Source organism: Sphaeramia orbicularis, chromosome 19, assembly GCF_902148855.1.
Source record: "Sphaeramia orbicularis chromosome 19, fSphaOr1.1, whole genome shotgun sequence".
In the NCBI taxonomy this organism is placed as follows: Eukaryota; Metazoa; Chordata; class Actinopteri; order Kurtiformes; family Apogonidae; genus Sphaeramia; species Sphaeramia orbicularis.
In genome coordinates, this window is record NC_043975.1 from 28,517,259 (window position 1) to 28,531,692 (window position 14,434).

The window sequence follows — 14,434 nt, forward strand, 5'->3', positions numbered from 1 at the left end:
TAAATGATTGATAAGAAAACAAACCACAAAAATAAATACATAAATAATAATATTAATAATTAATTAAATAATAATAATAATAATAATAATAATAATAATAATAATAATAATAATAATAATAATAAGAAAACAAAGGAAATTAAATGATACATGCTCGAAAAATAATACCAACATTATCTACTGTACAAAGTAAAATCCTGTCAGTCTTTTACTTTGTACAGTAGGTATGGCAGACACACACACACACACACACACACACACACACACACACACACACACACACACACAGATCCATAGACAGATGCTTTTATTTTGGCATATCTCGCACAGAACCTGCTCCAGTCTCCTCTCTTGGTGGCGTCAGTGCGTCTCACTGAACCAGTGGAGCAGAGGAGCGCAGCAGTGCGCAGAGCATGTAGCCGAAACTACAGCAGACTGTGGAGCTGAAGTTTTTTTGTGAACGGGATCCGAGTTCCATTGTTATCAGAGAAATAAACTAGGGCTGCCCTCTCGACATCCGACCAGTTGGAGCTAAATGACAAGTGGACAGCGGCTCAGAAGCACTCAGTGATACACGGGGCACGATGGAGAGCAAGGGACTACTCCGCTGTAAGATCGTAGTGGTCGGTGATACGCAGTGTGGGAAGACGGCTCTCCTCCACGTTTTTGCTAAAGACTCATACCCGGAGGTAAGACCGACAGTTTTTTTTTTTTTAATATTAATAGAATTAATAAAATGATAAAGGCTTGATGGATGACTGCAGCTCTGGTGCTTAGTCTAAGTCTTCATGTGACCTTTCCACAGAAACTTCCAAACCTTACAAGGTTTCCATTATGACTCTGCTGTTGACCAACATGCCTTTAATATTAGATTTTATTTACACTTATGCCATATATTTGACTGTGCTTTTGCTTCTGTTATCACCAATGACGCACCGTAAACCGCGCTCCTCAAAAGTGTTGGGTTTGTGTCCGTCTTTCTCCATCCTACCCTGTCTTCTATTTTCTTTCTTATTTATTTAAACATAGAAGTGAACATATATTTTTGAGTCCCTGTGAGGCTTCGTGTTTATATCGTCACCAGCTGCGCATTCGTCACTAACACCTGGGGGTCTGTGCGCAATTTGCGCATCGCGCGCCTCAGTGGACGTTGCATCGGTTGGTTTACCGGAGCGGGTTGGTCTGTACTGGAGCAGTGTTTGCCCACAGAGACCACCAGTGTGTGGAAGGGTCTAACAACAGAATGTCAATATTGGTGTTTGAGAAAGAGAGAGAGAGAAAGAATGTGAAGGGTGCAATAAAAGGAGATTAAAGACAGTTTTCACAGTGAAGGGGTTCGTCTATGGCAAAGGTGCCAAACTCATTTTCTTCCAGTGCCACATTCAGCCCAGTTTAATCTGAAGTGGGCTGGACCAGTAAAATAATAGCATGACAGCCAATAAATAAATAATAACAACTCCAAATGGTTTTAGTGCAAAAAATGACATTAAATTATGCCAATATTTACAAAGTATCCAAACAAAAAGGATGTGAATAAGCTGAAAAAATTAAATTTGTAAAGAAATATAAGTACAATTTTAGCAATATTAAGCCTCAACTTATCATTTATACATATGCATTACAGATCAGATCTACAACGGCACAAAACATTTAGTAACAGGCAGAAAATTATTAAAATTGCACTCAATTTTCTTTAGACATTTCAGGTTGTTCATATTTGTTCATCTTATTCACATTTTATTGTTAAAGGATAGTTTGTTAACATAAACATTTTCATAATTTCACGTTTTTTGCACTAAATGAAAGAGAAAAAAATTTGGTGTTGTCATTATTTATAGGTTATTATTTTATTATTTTTGAGTTTGATGCCCAACTTGCACTTTCCAAATTCATCCTGCAGACCGGATTGGAACCTTTGGCGGGCTGGTTTTGGCCCCCGGGCCGCATGTTTGTCACCTGTGGTCTATGGAATAAATGCACACACTTGTCTTCATTGTGTTCAATATGTCGCCACAGCCTTCAGTTAAAAAGAGTTTAAGGCTATTATTCACTATTTTGAAGATGTAGGGTGTATATTTTGAGTCCAGTAATAAGGATATGTTTCATGGATTTGTTAGAATTGACATGATATTGAAAATGTTTCATCAACTGGAAATAGGAATCAAACAGATAGAGTATGCTGGACTAGACTGAGTTCCTTCTAAAACTCCTTAAACATGTTTGACATGTTAAAATCCAAGCCTTTTGACCTAAATTGCTGAATTTGGAAATAGGTCAAAGCTCAGAATTGGCTTCATCTGATTTCCTCTCACATCCTTCCTTCTCTTTTCTCTGATGCTCATCAAAGCACTTGAGCTGATTGAATTAATTAGAGTTTTTTCTTTTCTACCTGATAACCTTTTATTTGATCGCTTCATAGCACATTTTACAATCTTGATCTAAATTTAGCCTCACGTGTCATTTCAGAATTATGTCCCCACTGTGTTTGAGAATTACACAGCCAGCTTCGAGATTGACAAGCAGAGGATTGAGCTCAACATGTGGGACACTTCAGGTAAGGAGTTCTGTGGGTTTTGCTTTTACATGTTAAGATAATCACGCCAACGTGACGAGAGCTGAGCTGGATCGAACGAAGAAGACGTCAACAGGCTCTCTAGATTGGCACCAGACTCCACAAAGCATTCAACAACATCCAGGCTTTGGGCCAAAAAACCATTAAAAACCACAGTGGAGTGTGTCAGGATGATCTGCTGGGAGGAATGAATGATAGTCGTACGGATTTCAACCTCATCTTAATCTGTTTAAGACAGAACATCTCAACATCTCCACTCTGGTGTCATTGTTTAACATAATTTGACACTTGAGGTTCGTCTTCAACAGCATCATTTACTCTGTTAGAGAATAAACAGCTTTATATCTAACATATGCTCTCTCTCTCTGAATAGCTGCCATAACAACACTCATGCGCTCTGATGAATCGTCTGCCTGCATAATTTGGCCTTACCTGTGACGAGTGGATTTTATTATTTAGGGTTAAACGCTAATGGCAGATGTTTGTGTGTTGCTTGTGTTCTGACTCTGCCGATACAGCCTTGAGGCACTTATTCAAAACTGTTACTCTGATAAATGCATGAAGTGTTGATTTTTAGTCTCACAGCTCGCATATTCCACTTTTAAGTAATTTTCTTCTTTTCAAACAGACAATTATCCTTGTATTCTCCAGACGTGAGCTAACTTTCCCCCTTTGTTTGCCTTTAGGTGGTTTTTGCATTAGGTTTCCACTTACGTAACAACCCTAAAACTTCCTCTCTCATAGGCTTTTATGCATGGCCTTCCTTTCACCGGTGTACAACCAAAGCAGACAGAGCGACAGACCAGCTAGACAAGCTAGAGATTAAGAGCTTGGGCTTCTGAGGGTGTTGTTGCTGCTGGTTTGCAGTGGGTGAGGCCACTCCGCTGTGTTCAAACAACACCCAGTCAAATTGTCGGTTGCTTTACACAAACGTTTCTCACACAGGGCTTTGGGTCAGATAGCAATTACACCGGCACAACACCTAAACAGTCATTTATTCCACCTCCATGTGAAATCTGATTCATCTTGTGTACGGCATATGCCATTCGAGGCTTTAACTTGTCATATTAAAAGCACTGATAGTGGGCAAATCTCTGGCAGGTGTGAATGTGTGAATCTGCATGAATAAGATGCAAGCTGTTTCAGAGAAAGAGCCCACACACTGAGGGAAGCTCAACTAAACCTCAATAAATCAATTGAACCATATTCTTTTCCATCTTGGCATGTGAGAAGGAAATGTAGATATATAACTTTTTAATAAAGACGGGTTTATGAGAAGATCTACTGTGTAGAAGCCAAAAGGATTCTACTTTACAGTTTGGCAGCCCAAATGATGGCCTCATTAATTCTGTTTTAGCTGTTAGAAAGCATATACAAAGTGAATTACTGGCATTATTAAAATCCTTAGTTACAGATAAGGCTGCAATTAATGATTATTTTTATTGATTATTTTCTCCTGTTTGGTCTATAACGGGGGTGTCATACTCATTTAAGTTTAGGGGTCACATACAGCCCAATATGATCTGGAGTTTTTCCTACCTGTTTTTTTTTTTTTATGTTTTGTTTTTTTCTACCTGTCTTTTTATCTGCACTTGCTTGTTGTATTTTTGCTGTTGTTAACTGTGAAATTTCCCCACATGGGGTAAATAAAGTCTTATCTTATCTTACCTTATCTTATCTTAGCGTATCGTATCTTATCTTTTCGTATCACATCGTATCGTATCGTATCATATCGTATCTTATCTTATAGTATCTCATCTCGTCAGTGAAAAAAGTCAAATTACGTCATGAAAATGTTTACATCTACAAAGCTTCCTTAAAAATGTGAATAACATAAACAACCTGCAATGTCTTAATATGAATATTTGCAATTTTAACAAACTGCTCCATACAGATCACAGTGGATCTATAAAATACACAAAACATTCAGTAACAGGCTGAATAATTGTTAAAATTGCACTTATTTCTCTTAAGACATTTCAGGTTGTTCATATTTGTTCAGGTTATTCACGTTTTTTGTGAAAGGACAGTTTGTTAATGTAAACATTTTCATGTAATTGTACTTGTTTTTTTTTACACTCCTACTATTATTATTACAGTGTTTTACTGGTTCAACCCATTTGAGATGGAATCAGTCTGTATGTGACCCCTGAAATGTGAAAATGATTTTGACACAGCCGGATGGGATCTTTTGGGGGACCGATTTTGGTCCAGGGGCTGGATGTTTGACACCTATGATCTATAAACTGTAAAACAACAGTGAAACACACTGGTTAGTGCTTCCGAAAGTCAAAGATGACATCCTTAAATGTCATGTTCGGTCCACAACCCAAAGGAGAAGAGAAACTGAAGAAACGGAGAAATAGTTTTGAATGAATCAATCAAAAAAGTATTAGTTGATTAATCGTTACAGCTCATAACAAAATGTGTTTACAGAAAGTTGTGTTTAAGGTTGTTAAGAAAATTGATTTTGGAAGGAGCCTCCGTGCCCTCAGGGTTAAATATAATTAATAAATTCCTGTAATTCCTGTCATGATAAAATTGGCAGGTGATCCACGTCTGACTTGAGCCGACTTCTGCAAACTCTCCATAAACTGGAGAGAAGAGCTTTTGCCTTTCAGCGTCCCTGTGAGCTATTCTGGGTCCATCTCAGGGGACAGGTGCACAAGCACCCACATCAGTATTCCCACAATTCCCCCTCATACCTGACTCCTCTAGAACGAATAACTGAATATGGGGATTACAGTCACTTTGGTGTTGGATGGTGTGTGTGTGTGTGTGTGTCCTGCTACAACATTATACCCTTGAGTTTTCAGCTTGTACTTATATTTACTTGTGTAATCACCGTTTTGTTTGACTTTTTTTTTGCTGTGTGCATTCATGGACATGTGCAGGCATGTGTAAGAGACAGTTTGTAAGCGTGTCAGTATGTGCACGCTATGCCAACGTGTGCAGTTTGTATGACAGCAGGTGAAGCGCATGAGTGGGAGTGAGGTCGAGGCTGATACTGAGATGTTTAAAAAGCAATTATAGAAAAATCTGCGCTGTTTCTATCTTTGAATATCATAGCGGTTTTGATTAGATTATTTCAAATGACAGGGACATTTTAATGTTTTATAAATTACTAACTGAATCGCATTAAATGTCAGATTTATTTCTAAAGAGCCTTCCACTAAACAGATTGGAAATGAGTTGTGTCAGGGGCAACAGGGGACAAGAATACAGATGATAAAAGAAAACATCTCATCACAGATTTTAAGATATAACACCAGAGCTCCTGTGTTGATAACAGATACCATTATAAAAAAAAAAAAAAAAAATTAGACAGATAAGAAGAGAAGGAGCTGGCTGAGTTGTTGTTGTACAGTAACAGAGAGGAGACAGTGTTAGGCAAGGCGCCAGAATGAGCCTCCAAGCTGCCCACTCATTGTGCAGAAACAAACAGTGGATTTAATTAATCAGGCGCTCGCTGTGTGACCAAACACTTGCCCCTGTCTCCTTCATTCTTCATCTTACTCCACCACCCACTGCCTTTTCAACTTCCTGCCTCCTTCCTCTGCATCCTCTCGCGCTCGCTTGCAGACTCCCTGCTTTGTAGGTTAACTTGTACTCTTCGTCTTCTTCTTTTTTTTTTACATCTGCTTCAGCCTTTTGTCTTCTTTCTTTTCCAGTCCCCCCAGTGCCATGCCTCTTTTATGAAAACTTGTGGGACAAAGTAGCTAAGAGGATTCAATTTCCGAATTTAATTCCAGATCATTAAATATAGCCTGAAATTGGAAACAGTGCAACTTTCCGGGCAATATTTACTGTATTATTTAGACTGTTTTGGTCTGGATGTGTCTGGACATGTAAGCGTGTTTATCATTTTTTGTTTGGGAGGGGTTTTAAATTGCGCCTCACATCAGCACAACAGACGCCAGTCATTGTCGCCTTCTCATTTCACACAGAACCAGTGGCAGTGGCCATAAAAAGACATTCATTCTTGTACTCACATCATCGTAGAAGTATGCTGCTGTAAGTTGACTCACAGCAATTTTTATAGCTGCGTCAGTCACTTCTACGCTGTCATTTTTATGGCGACTTGACGTTCCCATTCCTACAATGTTATGATTCATTTGGTTGTTTTTCTTGTCACATGTGGTTTTATTAAAGTGTTTTTATATTTGTGCATTAATACAGTTTGGCAACCTCATTTTCTCATAAGAAAAAGCCAAACTGAACATAGCAGATACTGAACTCACAGGAACATAATAGGGTATAAAAGGCCTTTGTTGTGTTTCTAACCAGGGACACAGCTGTCATTTACAACAGTGGATCTGTTTCAATCACTGAACAATTGGTGATGAGTTCAGTGTGGTGTGGAGCCTCTGGTTAACACTAAACTCCTCCTGCAGTCCAGCTTTCACACTCTAATGTGTATCAGCGTAATGTATTTTTAATGCAACATATGAGCAACTGTATTTTGTTGCAGTGTTAGGAGATATCATTCAGTTACATTCTTAAATTTTGCATTTCTTGCTTGAAATTCTAAAGGTATCACCGATTTCCTTTCTCATCAAATCACTCATTAACCCTTTCATGCATGGTGGTCACTACAGTGGACAGCTATTCTATAATGTAATTTAACCTGAACTTCTATAACAGTACCTGCATAATATCTGCATGAGTGAATATAAAGGCTAGGAAATAAAATGTTACTAATATTTAACCCATAAAGGCCCAGTGCTTCTTTCATGGCAGTTCCCAAATGATTTTTTTTCTCTCTATTTAACCTTTCTTAACTGATTTATCACCATTTGTTATTATATTATCCTCTGTTTTTAGCATTTTTTCAGTGTAAAGTAGGTATTTTATTATATTTAATCTGCTGATCATGTTGCTGTTCATTAAAACTCAGAGTAAATTCAAAGGTTATTAAATCAGAAACAGGGAAAACAGAAAAAAAAAAGTGACATTTTCAGCAAATCTATCATTAATTAAGTGTGTCCATCCACTGTCATTGATCCAACTTCATGGGTTTTACTGGTGAATCAATGTTGTAGAAGATGACAGTGTTTCCATGGTAACTATGGAGCCTCTGAACGTCCAAATGGGTCATATCTGATGACCATGAAAAGATGACGAACTGTATTTTACAGTAATTATTTACATTTTCACGGAGTTAAAAAATGTCCAGCTGAGTGGACATTTTTTAACTCCATGAAAAATAGATTCCTACATTTTTTTTTGAAATTGCATTGTTTTTTTCATGCCTAAAGAGGAATAAAAACACTCTAGAAAAAAAATATTGACTAAGGTTCTCATAATTTGTACATGAAAGGGTTAAACTGATCAGCATTATTTTTTTTTTACCCATTTCATGCTGTAAAAAAGTTAAAAGCTGCCTTTTCTGATAGCCCTTTTTACTGTCACAGTCATAGCAGAAAAGAAAAACAAAAAAAGCACCTCAGACACGGAGAGAAAACATAATGTTCTACTGCGGACATGGAAGCTGATGCTGAGGAAAATAAAAGGTCAAGGAAAAACTGATCATCCTTTTTGCTGGACGAAGCATAACACTACCTTTATGTTCACAGATGCATGCAGCTTACATCTGTACAGGAAATATTAATATACATACATTCATACATACATATACAATATTAATATATACATTCAGATTAATATATACTTCTCAGGTTAGGTGGCCACTTTGTTTTGATGCCATATTTTTTCATTCTGTTTCATGTCAGTAAAAAGGAACACACTTTGCAAAACACAATCATTTTACATTTTTTTTTTAGTGGAACCTATTACTGCACCACAGTGGAGCCGTCTGTCAGGAGAAATCGTGTGTTATTAAATAAATCAAATGTTTGAAATTTCAACTCAGGAGGTGAGTGAGCTGTCATACAGATCTGTCAATCAAAGCGCAACATGGCAGTCATTGAAATGTTGAAGTGTTTGACCTGAAATCTAATCAACAGAAGAAAAAAAAAAACTTGAGATTACTTATTTGACGGTTGAAATAAAACAGATGAGATGGGAATGAGCCTTGAAATAGTGACTAAGTATATTTAGAGAGAGGTCCAAGGTATAACAGAGGTGTAAATCTATGGGAGCTGTCAGTGGTATTACAACTTTACCCCATAAAGACCCAGTGTTATGCTGCATTCCAGGTAACCCGTAACTCGTGTTTTTCCAACCTTCTACCGGTGAAAATGCACTGGAATGGCAATCAAACCCCTGACTTCCCACCCGTGAACTTGTACTAGATCGATGTACTCCCAGTTCCGAGCTCCGACGTCACATCGCCCGTGAAACAACAATGGCGGCCCCCATGGATGCAAATCGTTTATTAAAACAAGGTATTGCTCTGACATTTATCTGCAAATGTTCTGCATAACCAGCAGCTGCTCTAGTGTTAGCTAGTCGTCAGTCCATTGAGTGCAGGAATAAATTAATACCAAATACGTATCCAAATATACAAATAACATAACATGAAAGGTATAACAGCTTCTCTTGCCTTATGTGCCATTTTCACTTCTCTGTTTCCCTCAAATAAGCAAGGAACGAGCACCTTTGGCGACAGAAATGATTGTAAATGAGCATAACGTACAGTCCACCACGCTGTTTTTTTTTTACATCTAGCTACCACAATTCCTTGCACTCATACAGTTTAGCGTGACTAGCCTGGAACGTTACAAAGTCGTGACTCGTGGTTTGAAGTTGTGACTTACGGGCTCAAAAACCAGCCTGGAACGCAGCATTACATTTGTGACTGTTCTAGGGATGTAACGATTACCGGTATAACGGTAAACCGCGGTAAAATTGCAGATGGTTAGTATTAATGTTTAAATTCTAATTATCATGATAACCGTGTTTGATTACCGCCGATGTAAAGATACGTTTTTATGTCAAATATTTGAGTATAGTTTTAGTTTATTACAATTTTAGTTTTACATACCTAATATTTGGAACCAATATTCACTTTTAAAGTCTTTGAAAAGGTTCGTTAAGCATCTTTGTGTTATTTATGCAATAAATTATATACATTTTTCAAATCGGATTTTATATTTTTTTTTTTTGGTGTTTTTTGTCCTTTTATGTTGATATAGTAGATTAACCTTCATCCTACCAAGCGGGGTCATTTATGACCCCAGACGTTGTTTCATGTGTGTCATTGTGTGTTAAACTGAAACATTTATTCATGGTTTCAGGAGTTTGTTCCCTGGTGTCATCCGGAGTTTGTATTGTAAAAAGTTTTGGATCATCACATCAACTGAACTTGTTATGATGGACTGAATGTCCGGGGTTATGGATGACCCCAACATTTTTTTCCCAAATTGGCAGTATGTGTCTGATGACACATATGTTTTCTAACATACTTACCTGTAATAATCTATCTGTAACATGATATTCTTTTCCTTTATAGTGAAATATGGCTTTGAGAGGTAGACCTGCTCGATATACTGCTGCACAAGCATTTGTCAGATTAGTTGTTTGTTGATTGTTCCATTGACCATTTCACAATAAACATCACTACAAAATGTATTTTTATACTTTGGTTACATTGCTGCATACTAACTATTTGACTAAGTGACATATCATGACAATTTTTTTTCAATTCATACTGAATTGCATCCAAAATAAGACTGGGGTCATAAAAGACCCCACTTGGTAAGTTTTGTATGTAAACTGTCATGGTAGGATGAAGGTTAAAGTGAAAAAAATAATAGGCAGACGATATAAATGAAGCTGTGCTGAAAAAGATACCAAACATGGGTATAGTAAACATTTCTGTATATAGTATATAAAGGCAAAATTACAAGTACAGAAAAACGGACAAAATAGACTCAGACCACTAAGGGTTAATATTTGAATGTTTCTGCAACAGAAGTACATTGTGCCAACTATTTTATTTTATTCTATTTATTTATTTATTTTTAAATACAACTTGGGTAAATTATTTCAGTGTGCATATAAGTACTTTTTGAACATTCTGTGCACAATTTCAACAATACCGCGACAATAACGGTAAACGTGATAATTTTGGTCACACTAACCGTGATATGAAATTTTCATATCATTACATCCCTAGACTGTTCCCACATAAATTTTTCACTGAATTTCACCTTTCTTAAATGATGTATCACCATGTATTATAATATTATCCTCTTTAGTTTGTGCTTTTTCTTTGAAAACCATGTATTTTCCTGTATTTAACTAACTGATCGTGTCGATGTTCATATAAACTCAGATTGAAGTTAAGGGTTATTATATCAGAAACAGAGAAAACTGAGAAAAAAGTGACTTTTTCGGCAAAGATATCAATAACTGAATATAAACCCAGTGTCTCCATCCACTCTTATTGATACTGGTGAATCAATGTTCACTACGGAGCCTCTGAACATCCAAATGGGTCATATGTGATGACCATGAAAAGATGACAAACTGTATTTTACACCAATTATCGATAGAATTAATGGTTCAGATGTTATTAAATATTTTAGATCAGTAGAGGGTTTTGGGTGCCAGTTGCTGTTTGGGTCTTTATGAGTTAAGATACTTAGGCATGAGTTTCATTTTGAAGCTGAGACCCTTGCCCCTTGGTCATACTTACACGGTCAAAAAAATGAAGTGTTAAATATAGTCCCTTTGGAAAAAAGTGTCTGCCAAATGCATAAACATAAACATAAATATGGAAGTATGGGATTAGAAACACAGTGATATCGACTACATCATGAAAGCAGCTTGTGCATTGATTTCTTTGTAGAGCACTTGTGTCTTTTTTCTGTAATAATGCTCATGTTTACTCACGAGCCCTTCAGTGCCTCTTTCTTGCTCATCTGTAGTAGCAACAGTGCATAAAAATAGCCGCGGTGAGCTCAGTAGTGGAATCAGCTAGCATCAACAAATGACTCCAACATAAACTTCACACGAGCACTTAAACATGTGCACATCACACATACTGAGCCTTTCACAAAACAATCAAAACGACCAGGTTTGTGTTATATAAGAATCTTGAATGCTGCATTGTGGGATTTTGTGGGATCAGTAAATAACAACTGTTGGATCCAATCATCATGAAACACAAAATCAGCCTCATAAATTCTAAGAATGGATGATTGTGTGCTGACCTGACCTCCTGTGCTGTTACATTGTTTTCGTGTCTTCATTTGCCCCCCTCTGCACTTGGTCTCTTCCTCCCTTTAATCTCATTCATTCCTCTTCATATCCGCTGTGGCTGCTCGCTCTTGTTTCCAACAAGTCAAGGTCAAGAGTCCCACCGCATTGGGGCAGTGCCCTCTCAGCACTCTCGGACTTGATTAGCTTACCTTGCGTTTTCCTTGTCTGTCTCTCTATCTGTCTTAATGTCCCTCCCTCACTTCTCATTCAATCTTTTTCTCATTTCCTGCAGTAATCCCACACTACCTCCATTTTGCGCTCGATGCATCCTGGCATTTCCCATACCACATATGGCTCGCTCTAATCTGTCTTTACACACTGTGACAAAAGCAGAGACTTGGTGCTGAGTGTAATTTCGTCGTTGATTGATCTGTTTCCAGTTTGACCACACTGCCAAATGGCATCAAATGTGGCAACAAATGATCTTTATCTAGAGTGGATGTAGGAAGTGATTTATAGATATCTGCAGTGTTGTGCAAGTTACTTCTAAACTGCAATACATTACAGATTACTTGTTACTGTTATTTAACCCTTTCATGTATGAATTATGAGAACCTTAGCTGACATTTTTTTTCATGAGTGTTTTTATTTCTCTTTAGGCATGAAAAAAAAAAACAATGTCATTGAATTTTTTTATGAACCTATTTTTCATGGAATTACAAAAATGTCCACTAAGCTGGACACCATGCATTTAATTTTTGAAGCAAAGAAACATGTATTTAAAACCCATTATCAGAAAGTGATATACTGTGCAAAAACAATGAAATAATAACATCTTTCATGCAGCTAATCTGATGTTTTCTAACATTTTAACATACTCTAATATTAGTTATTACTCACTTCATGGAGATAATATGCAAAAGAAAACTTTTAAATTACAGTCTAATAACAATTAGCTATTGATTTACACTAAAGCATATTACTGCAGATCAGATTTACCAACAACAGCAAAGTTACAGTAAAGGTATAAATTGCAGTTTATGGGATGGTGCATGTGCGCCCACTGTGTTGAATGATATGAAACTAAAACAACAAAATCCATGAATATACAAGACAACAGCTGTAGAATGGCTGTCCACTCTAGTGACCAGTATGCATGAAAGGGTTAAAAGTAATTCCTTACCTTCTTTTTGCACAAATTAAAGGAATTTTCCCTAAACTACCAGATTTTATCAAATTTCTATCATTGTGTTATTGAAAGCCTCCTTACCTTCTCGCTTACAGTGTGGATTGGTAATCTAACTGTAAAGGATCGAAAATCCTTAAACAGAGTCGTCCATTTCACCCGCAGGACCACTGGTACTGACCTGCCACATCTTGACGTCATTTACAGCTCTAGGCTTCTGTCCTTAGGTTTTGTATAGGACCCTACTGGTCACCCTGGTCTTTTTGTTCTTCTTCCACCCGGCAAACACTATCGTTCTATCAAATGTTCTACGTCTCGGTCTGCCAGCAGTTTCTTTCCCAGTGCTCTGCATAGCCTTAACAACTCCATATCACTTACTTAACAATGTATGGTGAATATTTTAGTTTTGTATTTGTGTATAAATAATGCACTTTATATTCGTGCACTTTGTCCTAGTGAGTGCCGGTTGATCTACGGGGGCACCTGTCTTTTTCTTACTTTTATTCATGTAATTTTTCATTGTTTTTTACTTTGTAGTGTCTTTTATGTATTTTTATGCTGAGCTCTTGCAACTCGTTCTCCAATGCAGTTTTTCTGCAAATGGCAAATAAACTGATTCTGATTAGTCTCAGAATTGTAATGTGTTACATGACCCCTGTATTATTTGAGTTACACACAGACTCCTGTCATAAATGGCACGTGTGCAGTAGAATCCAACCCTCCCTCAAAGTCAAATAATAATGTACCCCCCCATACAAGAGACAGAAGAGCCTTGGGATGCACACATTTGTGCCCCAAAGTACATGTGCACACATAGCTTAGTAACTAATGCTACAGTTTACAACAGGGGTATTCAAATCCAGTCCTTGAGGGCCGGTATCCTGCATGTTTTAGATATTTCCGTCTTCCAACACACCTGGAGGCCATTATATCGTTATCAGGTTTCTGCAGAACTTGATGATGAGCTGATCATTAATTGAACCAGGTGTGCTGGAGGAGGGAAATATCTAAAACATGCAGGATACTGGCCCAAGAGGACTGGATTTGAATACCCCTGGTCTACGATGTTCAAATCCCAGCAGCAAAGCTTGCATTTTTTTCAACATTTTACATGTTCAAACAGGGGTCGCAGCGCCGAGAACACCGGTAGATAAATCTACAATCAATAAAGAATTGTAACTAGTCATAGAAACGTTAGCTTACCTTGTCACTGTTGATCACTGGGATCATGCTAATGCTAACTAGCTTGTTGTTAGCAGGGTTAGGGTTAGTAATGAGCGTACGTCCATGTGGTCAGTGGACTGTCTTCTGCCATCTTCACCCACTGGCTGAACACCAACAGGAAATAGAACTTTCCTGCTGCATTTTTGATTCCTTAAGGCAGGGATGTCAAAGTCATTTTAGTTCAGGGGTCACATTCTTCCCAGTATGATCTCAAGTGGGCCGGACCAGTTAAATGATAACAGTGAAAGAAGTAAAATTATATTATGATAACGTTTACATCTACAAAGTTTCCTTAAAAATCTGAATAACATGAATAACTTGAAATGTCTTAAGAAAAACAAGTG

The 14,434-nt window shown here is 37.4% G+C and overlaps 1 protein-coding gene across 1 annotated transcript in view; it reads left to right on the plus strand.

The window, feature by feature from the left end:
- Positions 1-353: 353 nt before the first annotated feature.
- LOC115410632 (rho-related GTP-binding protein RhoN-like) overlaps positions 354-14,434 on the plus strand; it is a 58,656-nt gene continuing 44,575 nt past the window's right edge. Inside the window, exons 1-2 of the mRNA XM_030122355.1 lie at positions 354-689; positions 2,467-2,554. Coding sequence (XP_029978215.1) covers positions 585-689; positions 2,467-2,554 — 193 coding nt within the window. The 5' untranslated portion in view covers positions 354-584. The remainder of the gene's footprint in view (positions 690-2,466; positions 2,555-14,434) is intronic.